Raw genomic sequence first — 15,453 nt, 5'->3', positions numbered from 1 at the left:
TAATGCATGTACCAAAATTGATGGTTTCTTTAATCCTTTAAGTACGAGTGACCCATGACTCAAATGATCACGCCATTGATTATTCACTGATGTTGTGCCAGTCAGAATGGGTAATGTCTGTTCATTTCATCCGCGAAACATGACGTATTAGTATTAATTTATGTAAAGTGTATTCATGAATATCATTTAAATATACAAGGCAAAAGGAGAATATTTCCGTGCCTTGGATCATGCATTAATGGCATACAGATATCAGAATGCAGGTAGTCAATCCTATCACCATGGCAATACGTGTCATTAGAACAATACCTTTCAGATCACTTTGTCGTAGATTGTCTTTGATTCCATAAGGAACATTTCGCATGATATTACATGTAAATTGTATATCAAAGATGTCTCTGTGACAAATAGCTGACGTGATGCCAAATTAAGAAACTTTGGACAGGTTTCAATTTTGTCAGAGTTGCCAGTGTGTGTGTGTGTGTGTGTGTTAATGATGTGTTATTACATTGCCAGTCTTTAAAACACATTGAGTCAACTAAGGTAAGTTACAGTCATTCATCTCATTGGCAACTTATCAAACAAGGCTTGTTGAAACAGATGAAGAAATGTACTTCCTGCCTTTTCATGACATCTTTAACACCTTTTCCTCAAAGAGAGCGTCCTTTCACATTACCTGAGATTACTCATAAGACATTTTGATGAGAAACGACAGCTGTTGCTTCGTGTCTTCTGTATGAGCAAGGTAACTCAGAGGGGAGCTGAGATAATTTAGAAAGCACATTTTATAAGGCTCAAATTTATACCAATTGTATGTTAGGCATAGATTAGCTAGAAAGTGATAATTTTCTTGATTCAAAATTGGAGATGGCAATATTGTGAAAGTGTTGTTTTCTTGACAGCCTTGAAGACTGCTCACTGTCCAATCTGTTGTCCCTGCTCGGTGTGGTACAAGCAATATTATTTGGCAGTACATGTTTTTAATGCATGTAAAGAAAGGTTTCACATACCAGCTCCCTACAGAGAATGACTACCCTGGTGAGTCATTTCTACCTTGGAAAAAGTGCATCATACCTGTAGTTCCCGTAAATCCAGATAATTAACATCAATAAATTTTATTCTTGAATTTCCAATATTACAAGTGTCTCAGGACCATACTTTTTGAAGAACGATATCTCACTAGTATAACTTTACATATACTATGTAGGGTTATTCTATTTTGTTAAATATATTTTCAAATAAACATGTCGATTATACTCACATATCAATATGTAATATATGGCTCTGGTACCTTTTTGTTCAACTTCCTAATATCTACATCCACATGGGCATACACATCATTCTCATAGTCAAATTACATCACAGCGTAACAACAAAGATAATTACGCAGTTATAAATTGTAAGCTGAAGTTTACAAATGGTCTCAGCACAAGGAAACTCACAAAGAGGCTATTACCAACAACCATGTATGTCCCTGACAAAGAAAATAATACCAGCATCTATTTAGGAACACTGTTACCCTCATTAGCTACACTTGCTACATGCCTATAGCAGTTAAGCTATGAAAGACTGCTAATTACTTTACACAATGGTCCCTTTTGGAAGCATAGCTGTGCTTTCATAGCAATAGCTGTACTTTCACAACAATTTGAATAAATCTGAGGTAGGTCCTCTACATGGAAGTAACACTGGTGTAAATGCACCAGTGTAAATGCACCAGTGTAAATGCACCAGTGTGGTTGGTGGGAACAACTATTATGAGGCACATCCTGTGCTTTGGTGGACCTAGCGGAATTGCACAGTGAATATTTCAATAGTTTCCTTCATTCCAAAAAATTTGTTATTACGGAGAACAGATCTCGTTTCACATCATGTACAAAGAACAGTTCCGTTTTGTGGTCTGACATTTTTTTGTTTAGCAATACTCACAGACTGCTATGGCATTTTCCCTTCAGAAGTGTACTTTATCTTAAAGTAATTCTCGTGAAATCTGATCTACAGAGAAACACCCTTTAAAATCATAAACGTGCAATCAATCAAGTTCCTGCAAAAACTTGAACTTCACTGCAATAAAATAGACTAGTAAAGGTACACATGTATAGTAGCTGTATTGTGCATTTTTCATAGAGTAATTATCAGCAAGTTGTGGGTTAGTTATTATACGCCAGAGACAAAAACATTCACATGAACATGTAAAAATTAATATCCTGTCCAATTTATCATAAATGATGTATTTGACATTGACATTTAACCAACATACCACCATACTGCTATGGTCACAGAGCTAATAACAACAAAATATAATCTACGTTGGCAAACAGGAAACAGCTTTGATAAAGAACCAGGTCAGATCAAGGCCAGAACAATAAAGAATATCAGTGCTCAAACTGTGTCAGGTACTATGAGGAGGGTAAGCATGTCTTGTGCCATCCATTGTACAATTTTTCAATTTTCCATAATAATACATGTATCAGTGTTCGCCGAATCAAAGGAACGATGTCTGGGACATAGAAAGTGTCAGCCTGTCCTGCTTGGTACTTGCCACTTACTAAATACCATTGCCAGTTTTCACTTGTGAAAACCCATATTAAAGGGACAAAGTCGGCCATTTTTCATGAATTTTGTTTGACCATGCATATATTCGACTCTGGATTTTAGACAAATGCAACCCATTGCGAAAATGAATTAATGGTCATGACCGTTAATTCATTTTCGCAAAGGTTTCGTTTATCATCTCTAAAACCGGGGTCGAATATATGCACGGTCACCCATTCATTCACTATCTTTCAACATGTCAAACAATATAAGTAGTATCTCGTATCAAACAAAATTCATGAAAAATTGCCGACTTTGTCCCTTTAAGGCACAGTGTTGGTCTTCAGCGACAATTAAGTCACAGTTTACAGACAACTGCCAATGAACCATTTTGATATCCTGATTGGAAAATATGCCTCTTTCCCCTACTACCATTGTAGATTAGCTTGAAAGTGAGCACTTCACAGGCGCAAAACCTCTCTAAACCTTTTCACACCTCTCAGTGGCCATGAAAACAACCTCTTCAAAGCACATCAGGTGTAAAAATAACCTTTGAGTGTCACTTTGCGATCAATTGCATCAGTATACGTTCATATAAAGAGGTGCAGTAGCAGTCTAAATGCAATCAAATGTACAGACACACGTGCTGATATTACCGGTAAATATAATTTTTCCTTACAAGATCATGACTCTCAACAGGTGACCCTTGACCCAGCAGCATAATGATCCTAAATATCAACATCATACAGCTATGATCAATACTTTAAATGCAGCCTATTGAAAGCATTCATACAAATGAATGCATACAGAAGCCTTGTTCTATTGTTCAAGTTTGAATGCTTTGTACCCCAGCCTTGGTTTTTTTTCTTTCATGTACGTCACATACAAATCATCAGAATCTATGTGTACATTCAAAATAGCGCTTATGATGATACAGGTCTCAATGATAGCGAGAATCGTCTGGTTGCCTAGGTAATTATCACCACACAACAATTACATCTTTGTTTGCCCCAAGGTGACCATCTACCCACAGCAGATTCACAGAATGGACTTGCCTAGAACATCAAAGCTGTACAAATTAAGATCATGTATCTAGATAAAGCCAACAAAGGGAAGATGGGAGTTTCAAAGCGTGATGAAAGCAGAAATGTTGCAAAGGAAGGGATGCCCCCTACTTAGTCTGAGAAAGAGATCCTCCATGTTGAGAATTTCCATCAATCAGCTAATGCCAGCTGGTTCTTGGAAAAATAGATTTGTGGAAAATTGTTTTAATGATATTTTCAATTGAAGGTCAGCATGCAATTTTAGTTCCACCAGTGGCACATTCACTTTAAAGAATTCATTTTTGTTTTCATTTTTGTTCTTGTGTAAGAGGATCCACAGAAATTTGTGTGAAACAAAAACCAATTGTATTTGTCCTTCGTAAACTACAGTCTCTAAAATCAACACTTTAATTAAAATGTTATCATAGATTGGCATTCATCATGCACATGTCAGCTAGACAGAACCATGGACAATGAATAATATTAAACTTGAAAACAAATCAGTAGAGAGAGCCCGTTGGCAAATTATGTTTGTGTATTACGTGCATAAATCAATGAAATATGAATTCTAAACTGCTGTAAACACTGAACACTGCATTCCTGAACAGTTTAAATACAACATATAAACTTCCTAGGTACGATATCTGCACATCTCTATACATGTAGCTGGTCATAAACCTAAATTCGGCATACTTTCTGAACTCAGACATTCCTTCATTTATCTCATTTGTACTTAATTTTAATCAATCAATCAATCAATAAATCAATCAATCAAGAAAATTTATAAAGTGCCAGTGTCCAATAAAATTGTTCAAAGGTGCTGTACATTATAAAATCATTCCATCTTTATGCTTCATTTTCAAGCCTGATATGGTGATGTTGTTTTTTTTTAGAAATTTCGATTTCACGTCCCTTTTCATTGTCAATTTCACGTCCCTTTTCATTGTCTTTTTTTCAAACAATAGTATCATGTCCCTTTGAACTGTCAACATTATCCCTTTGCATGCTCCTCCAATATTTCTGAGAAATTTTTAATTTTTTGCTGTCCATCCCGAATCGTTATTTTCATGAACACTCTGTTATCAAAAGGTTAGAAGTATTCTAATATAATAATACACCGATGTATAAAGCTGCCGGTTTGATTAGAACTTATTCTGTTTGTTCCTAATTTGTTAATGATATCAGCGAGACAATCAAGAATGTTAGCAAAGCAAGCCATAGACGTAATTGTGTGCAGACTGTCAAAATTCCACTGTAAAGGAAAATCAATACTCAAACCTAAAGTTTAACTTTAACATACAATTGTTTGAATAATATTCCAATTTACGGCACAATGCAATACACTTTGATGACATTTACCGTACTGTTAATGAGAAATTCAGAAATGTTATTGATTGTGCATATCAGACCATACACAGATAAAAGAAGCAGCTGTATTGTCCAGAGTCGTGATGATGTTTTGAGGATATACATGTAAAGATTTGATCGTACTTCAAGACAAGTGCCAACATTATGCATTATGCTGTAAATCCTTTGAAGGAAAATATTTTTTGAATTTTTCTTGAAGTACATTAAGTTGGAAATTCCTAGCTTTTCTGTTTTTCCCCGATGTATTAATAATCTTCCATCATCACACAAACCTCATTAAAAAGTGCTATGTATTTTCTCCTATCATCAGTCTCTCCTGTCATCAGTCTTGTATTGTTTTCTGGCTTTACTGTCCAATAAAAGAAGATTAAATTGCTCAATAATTTACGATGTAATAAAGTGAGAGTGGTGTTTCGTGATATGCTAAACTGATGCAAACATATTTGCATATTTGCATTTCGACTTGTTTGTCTGTATGTCTACGTCAAAGAAAGGGTAAAAGCTAATAAGAAACTGCAAACAAAATTAACATCTGAGATGACATAGAGACAGAGAGAGAAAAAAAAGATCACAGACGCTGAATGCATACAGAGATACAGAACATTGTTGGCTAGCAACAAATGCCTCATGAAAACATGAAGCACTCATTCTCAGACCAGCAAGTCTGACATATTTGTGCTCTAATAATGTGACAAGCACAACAAAGAAATCCAGTTTTGTGAATATTTCATAACGACAGTCGGTGCTTGAAATTCCATATACATACAGGGTAGTTAATCTAGTTTACTGTCAACTACTGATATTGTTATAGTTATTTCAATAAACTTGCAAGTTGACCAAATTTTTGGAATGTCTTTTTTCATTAGTGCCCATAACTTCTGATACAAGTTTTCAAGACTAACGTGCCAGGGGTACCCATTGGTGGCACATACAAATATTTACCACATACATATATTTTTTGGTTGCTCCACAAAAAAGAACAATGCAGTCAGCAAGTTCAAACATTCCATCAGCCACATTTATAAATACACAGACCATTATCAGTGACTTCTCTTGACCGAATTCAAGATGTAATTCAGACAAAATCCAACAAGATTTAACTGTTTAACTAAATATTGTCTCTGTGGTTGCTCCAATAACATGAATAAAGACCAAAAAATTCCTGATCGACATGATCACCATGTTCTTGTCAATGGAGAAATCATTTTACCAAAAATTTGAAAAAGTTACATCATTCTATTTATTAAAACGTGTCTGAAAAATAACCTAATGTGACAAGCAAAAAAGTAGATTGCAGTACAGACACTATCCTGGGGTATATGACGTTTTCAAGTAAAGCGCTACAACTTTGATTTAATAATACTAAAATTTATTCACACATGCAAAACCAAATTTGTTCACAGTGAAAAGTTCATATTAAATCACATTGACCTTTGTGGGTAGCTGTCAACATCTACTGTAATTGCATAGTTAAGAACTAGTATATACATATTCAGTGAGCCTGAAATACAATGCCTAAAGCAGTAGTTTTTTGGGTGTACTTATCATAAATGTACACTGCTACTGAAAGAAATGGTTAAATTATACTGTGTAACTCTACCAGTACTGTATGTTGAATGTACAAAACCTGCTGTGAATACAAAATAAGAAAAAAGTACCTGGGTACTGTATCAAATGATTTGCAAAATACCAAATGCAACTGCATAGGTTGACACAGATACACATACCAGTATGTCAAAATCAAAAACATATTTTGAGAAGTTGATGCTTTTGTACATAATTTATTATAATGATTTGACTGGTAAAAAGTTGGGATCTGGTGGCCGCATGGAAGAGCAGATACAGATGATGTCAAGCTGTTCATAATGGTGGGATACTCAACAAAAATTTACCTCCAAAATTATTGAAGACCCAGAATTATCATCTTTTGATATGGTTTTGTATCAGTGTCATTCAAGAAGTCAGTCATCATGTTTTTGACAGATGAATTACACTCAAAGGAAATGATAAAAGACATTTGTTTCACTAAAATAACACATACAAAAAAGCAATAACATAAATTTTTGGTATACATACACATACCAAATTACATGCTAATGGAAATTGAGACAATGTTTTATCAAGAAAAATAAGAACATCTGAATACATGTTTTATTTGGTATTAACCATACCACATGAGTCTTGGAGTCAATGGTCAATTATACACAGGTATTTAGGAATGCCTATGATGAATGACAGCACCAAAAGCAACAACTTTGTCATTTTATTTCAAAGGTTTTTAGAAGGTGGGGTGACTGCATAAGACACAGATCTGGTGAAGCAATGATGTCATGTATGAGTCATAGCATTTCTACAGGCGACGGGAGAAACATACTGAATTGATATATGTAGCTGGTAAAGCAATGCAGGATTTGGTCCGCCACAGATTGATATGATCAATTCAAGGACCATACAACCTGAATACTGAAATCACACTCGACTACATCCATGCAAGTTAGATCGGAACCGTGAAACCAGTAAAGCCATCAACACTGGGAATATACCTCTTCAGGTAGAATGATGGTAATATTGTAGTGCTACGAGTAGAGAATGCCAAGCACTGAAACGTCGTTTCGTATCCATCCACTTGATTTTAATCATCACATGCTTTGGTCCAAGTGTTCACTGCAATGCCTGTGCTGCGATAACAGGTTGCCTTGCCATGAACAAGATTCCACAGGTATTGTGTGACTGTGAATAGGTACCTTTGGCAAGTGTGAAGCAACATTATATACAAACTGAAGTTTTAATATCATTAAATGCATTCTGTCCTGTGTTTTATAAGGAGAAGAAAGGCAACAAAATTGGAACAGGTTTCCTCTATCTGGTACTTAAATAAATAAATAAATAAATAAAATAATTAATATATATATATATATATATATATATATATATATATATATATATATATATATATATATATATATATATATATATATATGCCCTCATTGGAAATTACAGTACTTCTGTCTGATGATTGCAGGATGCATGAAACTTAACAGATATTATTACTTTGTACTTGAAGTAATTTTGTGTTATTATATATATATATATATATATATATATATATATATATATATATATATATATATATATATATATATATATATACACAACTTTATACTTGAAGTATATATAAAGTTATGAATATAATAATTATTTAAATATATATATATATATATATATAGATAGATAGATAGATAGATAGATAGATAGATAGATAGATAGATAGATAGATAGATAGATAGATATATCCATCCCTGAAAACAAATATTTTGTTTATATTTATTCAAGTATATGTGTGGTCGGGAAGTACCATTATACTATAGTCTTAGGACTTGGTGGTGTTGAAATTTGACAAATAATATTTGTTTTGATGGTGACACTTTCAAACCAATTCTGAGCTTTTGTTTATACATTTTTCAAGCAATCATCACACAGTTCAATGGTAAGTTATTGTGGAATGTAATAATTAATGTATGTGTTTTTCCTGTTTCTTGAGAATTGAACAACAGAAAAAACTATAAGAAAACAGGTTTTGGGCTGGGATTTGTGATGGAGTTGGCCGGGTAACTAGAGGCACACATTGTACCATGTCTTAATTGTATTTTACCTTGGTAAAGAAAAGCTACCTAGAAGTATGTCAGTTGTATGCATTATGCATGAAGAAACTCAGTAATTTTCAGACTACGTGTCGACTACTTCTGAAATAAATGAACTCTTTGGGTGAGTCACATCCATTTGAAAGAAAACGTCTGAATCAGCAAAATTACTCAGATCGAGCAGATTTATGGCGTGTGACTTTCTTTTGCTGATCTCAATGTTGGTATCATAGCAAACCTCATGTATATGTATGAAATCACGTATTGTATTGCCAAAATCTTTAAACAATTTCACATAGAGTGACAGCTAGACTCACATGATAAAAATGTTGATGATGTACATACATGTATACATGTAAATGTATGCTGTTTGAAGCAATTGCCGACTTTGGGAGAAATATCCGTTTCAAGCTAAAACATACAGTAGATTGGTACTGTGTACGCTAACCAGAATCACATGAATATATTTGGAAGACACTTGACTGGCCCCAATCACAAGGCTTTTCTTGGCAGCAGTTACAGTATTGGCTGGCCTTGTGGGCCAAAAGCATTCACCCCACAGTCTTGGCAACAGCCTACCAATAGTCTGCTGAAGTTTATTCATTCAATTTATTCTGTTTTGATATTTACATGCCCACAGACTTTGAACAAGTCTAGGAAGACTGTAGATAGATATAAAAGCATAAAATTTAGTAACATAGCTTGTCAATATTTGCTTATTGGGAGAACTTATTCTCTGTAATGTGATGGAATTAAAAAGAAGTGTAAACTCGGCCTGAATGAGGTAGCACAACTGCATACCCCATATGAACACAGTCACACCTTTTGATAACAAAGCTTCACACATCCTTGAACCCTACCTTTGCAAGTTTAGTCATTCAGTTGAAGGGGTAGAAGGAATTCACTGCTGACAAAAACATTTTTGATGATTGTATACATGAATTCATAAAAATTGCAGAAATTATATGTATGTCACCCTGTGCTGTAATATAATATGACGTACAACAAATTTGATTGTAATAAACGGAAAAGAACACATCTGGCCAAGAAAAATGTATACTTAAAGTCTGACAGATGTTTACAGAGGCAAAATATGGTCTAGACAATGTGTTAACATAAATGTTGAGTGATATCAAATCCAAAGTCCAATAAAATACCGATTGTCAACCTAATCACTTTATCAGTTAACAATTCAAGTAAACTGCTGACAGAATAGTACAGGTTCAAATAATACAGATCAATAGAGGAAATGCTATTGTTTATAATTATTGTATGAGGGAAGGTCAAAGTTCATTCAAGTGAGCAGTCAAGGGTCAAAGATATGTATTTCTAATCATGATAATGCACATTCCTATATTTATTATGCCTGAGCACAGAAAAATATCACTAGAAAATTCAAGCTTTAGATTGTTTTTGGTTCTATACAAGGAAGGATGCAAATATTTGATACAGAAATCTGATAATTATGCTCACTACCATAATAATATTCAACTTCTTCACAGAGTATCTGTAATATCTGCTGGCAAATGTCTTAAACATCATCAAAGATTTTCAAAAAAATCCAAGAATAGACCGAAACAGTTCTGAAATTTTATAGTTTGGACCCTACAACGATAAAGAATGGCTTCATTAACAATGATAACTGTGATTGACATGATATCATTGCTTGCAATACAGTGTGTGTTTCTCACATTAGCACTCATGTAGAAAAGTTTTGAAACTTGAGAGCAACCAAAATAAACAGGCAGGCAGTCCACACAGATCATGGACATAAAATGTGGTTTGGCATGGTTAAACAGATGTTATGGCTGACCCCATTTCTGAGGTCAGACCCCATTCTGAGGCCAGTCAGGCATTTTGACTGTCTACCAGTTGTTATTTACTGCACCAACATATCAGATATTTCCTCTTTTGGTCTGTGCATAAGGCTACCAGCTAGTAATAACACCTACACAAGTAAGAGCCAGATCACATTGTGCATATGGTGGAAACTCGATGTCGTCGTCCACTGAAAAGTCTTCAGTGCAATCAATGAAATTTAAGACTTCCTCATCAACTGGATTATGAAACCTTGTCTACTGACAACCAACAACAGCTACAATCAGACAAAATCTATACAGCATATATTAGATTACAAACATTCTTGTTATAAATCCGGATGGTGTGTCTGCATCCTTGCCTTTGTTTACGCCGAAGCATGGACATGTTCATGAATGAGGTCTCGGTCAGCCCTTTTAACGCCTTCAGCATCAAAGTCAGTTCCTGTTGCCTTTACAAAATCTATCCAAGTCAATTTTTTTCAGAGGTTTGCTAAAAGTTTGATTAAATAGAGTAGTTGATGAAATGTGATGTCCATTTGGTCCAAAATTTCAAAATATCACAGAAAATTTTATAAATATTTGCACAACGTTGCACTAAAATTTTGGTGTGAAAAATTTCAGTTATCAAAGGATTAACAGGGTAATTGAGTTCTAGATAAATTACCCGACTTCCAGTGGCAAAGTTTTGAGAATAGCATAGCACGGGTTGTACATGTAAGTGGCAAACTACACACACACAAAGTCATTGAGCACCAGTATTCTGAGGTAACACATGTCAAAGTATACTTGTCATATACCTACATATATTGACAGTCTATTCCAAGTAACAGGCTATAACAGAATACATGATTTGTTTCCCTAAAGGCATGCAGGTCGCAAAAATTGTCTCCTTCATGAGGCTGTAGGCTTGATAGGTACAGGCTATTACGGGAGACTTACAGTAGACTCTCATGCCAAAGGGGATGCAAACGAACATTGCCGCGCCAATATGCCCAATCTATGTGTTTGTATATAGCTCATTCATTTTTTCACTGAAAAATTGTTCTACATTCACTGATCAGAAAACATCATCATCTTTGTTCACATTTGCTAGAGTGCGACGATATGGAGATATCACTTTTCATACTTTTCTTCGAATCAGTTATCGAAAATATTACCCAGTCACTTCACAGTTCAAAAACTGTTAACCATTGTCTAGATTTTTACATGCATAAAGGGCTTGACAAAATGACAGAAACTGTCTGACCATACATTGACAATTGTGGCAAAGACTTTGGATAAGGTAAGTACAGCTTTCTTACATATCTGCTTTTCTCTTTTTTAATTGCATCGATATTCGAAAGGAAACCCCACTAGCATGACTTGAAACCCAAGTTTTAATTTATTTGGGTACAAGCCCTGATAAAAAACACTGTGTTACGGTATACTGTATGGTCTCTCTGCAAAGTACCAACCTGCCTACCCAGAATGCAACTGTCAGTGGAGTAGCACATACAAGTTCATGTAGCATGGACTTGTTTTGTGACAGCTGACATGACAAGGAACACAGCTGTAATGTAAAATCACAAACAAGTAGGAGACTACATGAGGACACTGTATACACAGTGGAATTACATGTGCTGCAGCCTCCTCTAGTCCAAAATTTGTTTTCTGAAAATTTTCAGCTTTTTGGTACAAACAGAAAGAAATGGTATGTGCATTGAGAAAACAGGTAATCCAATAAATGTGGACTCCTAAATTAATCAAAAATCACACAAGCATAATGTATTTATTGTGTTTACATAATAACATGTATCTATTTGGTCTGTGTAGCTGATTCTCTGGTATCTTTTTTATTCCGCAAGTTTTCATGGAATGTTTGGTAAAAAAAACTATGAAGTGGGTGTTTTGTGTCTGACAGTATGAAAAGTCATTCTCTATGTTTGAAGTTACAGAGCAAATGAGAATAAAGAATGCGGTTATAGGTCAGACTGTAACTGTGTAAGTGGGAATATCTTGGCTGTCTAACCATAGGGGATTCAATCTCCGATGATGACGATGATGATGATTAAAGTTTTTAAAATGAAGATAAATAAACATATATTTGGACTCAGTAAATTTGTTGTTATTGTTGTTGTTATTGTTGTTGTCGTTGTTGATACTATTTGCAGAAAAGAACAAAGTATGCGCTGCAAATTTCAACACAGCCTAACTATACATGTGCGTCGCAAATTCAATACAGCCTAACTATACATGTGCGTTGCAAATTCAATACAGCCTAACTATACATGTGCGTTGCTGCCTAACTATACATGTGCGTTGCTGCCTAACTATACATGTGCGTTGCAAATTCAATACAGCCTAACATTACCCAAGGGGTGTCACTTCATTGCCACACACTTTTTTTCGATCGCCAAAAATGCACCTAGCATGCATCGAAATCGGTAAAATTCGACGTAGGGTCAAAGCACATTAGTCCTTCTCAATAATACTCCAACATTTTTACCTCTTACCGATGAAAAGTCGAGAAATCAGCAAGTTTTTCAGCGTATCTGGACGTCTCTTACATTTCAGATTTAAAAGGCGAGGCAGTGTATTGAGTCACGTGGGCGCTTTTCAAATCGAACCAATAGCAGAGCTCGCCAAAATGCACCCAGCAAGCATCGAGAGCGGTAAAATTCGATGTAGGGTCAGAGCCCGTACTGAACGAATGGGCCCAGCGTGAAAACCCGGCAGTAACGTAAGTTTCTCACGTCTTTGGAAGACTATGGGTGACACTGTCTGCGTGCGTCTGCATACGAAATTCTGGTAACTTTAACAGTTCCAGTTCACCCGCAGCAAGAGATCGTTCTTTCCAAAGATGTGAGAAACTTACGTTGCCTCCGGGTTTTCACGCTGGTCCATTCAGCTCTGCTATTGGTTCGATTTGAAAAGCGCCCACGTGACTCAATACACTGCCTCGCCTTTTAAATCTGAACTGTAAGAGACGTCCAGATACGCTGAAAAACTTGCTGATTCTCGACTTTTCATCGGTAAGAGGTAAAAATGTTGGAGTATTATTGAGAAGGACTAATGTGCTTTGACCCTACGTCGAATTTTACCGATTTCGATGCATGCTAGGTGCATTTTTGGCGATCGAAAAAAAGTGTGTGGCAATGAAGTGACACCCCTTGGGTAATGTTAGGCTGTATTGAATTTGCAACGCACATGTATAGTTAGGCAGCAACGCACATGTATAGTTAGGCTGTATTGAATTCGCAACGCACATGTATAGTTAGGCTGTATTGAATTTGCGACGCACATGTATAGTTAGGCTGTGTTGAAATTTGCAGCGCATACTTTGTTCTTTTTTGCAAATAGTATCAACAACGACAACAACAATAACAACAACAATAACAACAAATTACTGAGTCCAAATATATGTTTATTTATCTTCATTTTTAAATATTTAATCATCATCATCGTCATCATCGGAGATTGAATCCCCCTATGGTCTAACAGTCTATACTGTAAATCTGGCTTTAGAGCCCTGGAATAGACTGTTTGTTTGTTTATTTGTAAACTGATTGTTTGTTTAAATGGATGGTTGTCTCAGATCAATGTAGATGATGTGGTGGTTCAATATGATGTTACTTGAGTGCATCATAAGGCTGGCAATAATAATGTCATGTTTCCATCAACGTGACGGAGAGACTAACAATATTGTCCTATGTCCTGGTTGATGCACAAATCGTTCGAATTTTTAAAAATGTGAATTCTGGCAATTCCATCGTGCTTATTATTAAAAGTTTCGCTGCACGTCGAGCCAAAACCGACTAGTGTGTGCTACAATACATATAGTCCGTCTATCTATTGTATGTGTATTTGTAAATACACTTGATAACAAAGGTCTCTGAAGCCCTACGTAACCGATGCCGGAGTCTGATACACCCTTTGTATTATCAACAACGCAAATTTTTCGAAGTATACTTACCGTTAATATAAACATTTCAAGGCTAGGCTAAAGTGACCCTATAACACCGGGAACAGCAAAGATAAACTGGAATTGGAACTAAAAGTCATCGTTTACAGCTTGTAAAACACACAAATGCTCCCCGCTCACGGACTAGCTCGAGTCGATAGCCAAAACTCACCTTCAGAGAACCGTCGGTGTTACCCGCCTCATCGTCTTCAGTTTTCATCGGGATCACTGAAATCTGTGTTAGTGGCATTCTTGTAGTTTTGTGATGGTTAAATTCGCTTAAGAATAACGATGGACGAAGTGCTCAGTTGTTATTATGTACACCATACTGTGCACACGTTGATCGTATATGGGACCGTTGATGTCGCCGCCATGTTTTTCTCTGCAGCCATATATGTAGTACGGGGATCCGATCGAAGATCGCTTGTGACACAAAAATATCGTACTAAATCTCAAAGAAAGGCAGAAATAGGCGGAGTCTTGGTAGATGATGAAGATGACAGTAAAGAATACAGCAGCTCTGTGCTCCTGGGCTCGTGAAAGATAATCCTACTCAACCAAGGAAAAATATTATCGGTCCCTTCTTCACATTTGCACAGTCGCTGTGCTACCGATACGACCGCTGTTGTGTTATGTGGATAGGTGATGACGTCACAGATCCTAATTTATGCGAATATTAATGAGGCCATCGAAATGCGCCGTCGACAAAGAAGAGTTTTTGACAATTATCGTGCGATAATTGCGCACAGAATTGCAAACCAATAAAACTATGAATACGGTGGCAATTTGTATTCATGAAACATCAAATAGACGGTAGACATGGTTAGCCTTGGCCCATCCTCCCCGCGTTTTGAAAAAACTGTATCAGCAAAATGAACAATATTTCGTGTGGTTTATATCAACAAAGTCACTCTCAAAGAAACTGGGCTCAGGTAGGCCTATTACCGAAAACCATAATAATTCCTATGTGCTAAATCAAATAGAAAGCGACCTAACATAAAATATTTTAAGTCTGGAATAAGAGAACTCGGGCTTGTTGACATCAACGTCTTATTTACACTAAATTACAGAGTACATTGTTCGAAATATAGAAAAAGAAAACACGC

At 35.7% G+C, this 15,453-nt stretch overlaps 1 protein-coding gene across 1 annotated transcript in view; it reads right to left on the bottom strand.

Annotated features, from left to right (window-relative positions):
• LOC139123035 (E3 ubiquitin-protein ligase MARCHF8-like) overlaps positions 1-14,991 on the bottom strand; it is a 44,480-nt gene extending 29,489 nt beyond the window's left edge. Inside the window, exon 1 of the mRNA XM_070689004.1 lies at positions 14,520-14,991. Coding sequence (XP_070545105.1) covers positions 14,520-14,597 — 78 coding nt within the window. The 5' untranslated portion in view covers positions 14,598-14,991. The remainder of the gene's footprint in view (positions 1-14,519) is intronic.
• Positions 14,992-15,453: the final 462 nt, after the last annotated feature.

The sequence above is a fragment of the Ptychodera flava genome, chromosome 22 (genome assembly GCF_041260155.1).
Source record: "Ptychodera flava strain L36383 chromosome 22, AS_Pfla_20210202, whole genome shotgun sequence".
Taxonomy (NCBI): domain Eukaryota; kingdom Metazoa; phylum Hemichordata; class Enteropneusta; family Ptychoderidae; genus Ptychodera; species Ptychodera flava.
Note: the sequence above shows the minus strand (reverse complement) of the source record. Positions and strands in the feature narration are given on the sequence as shown.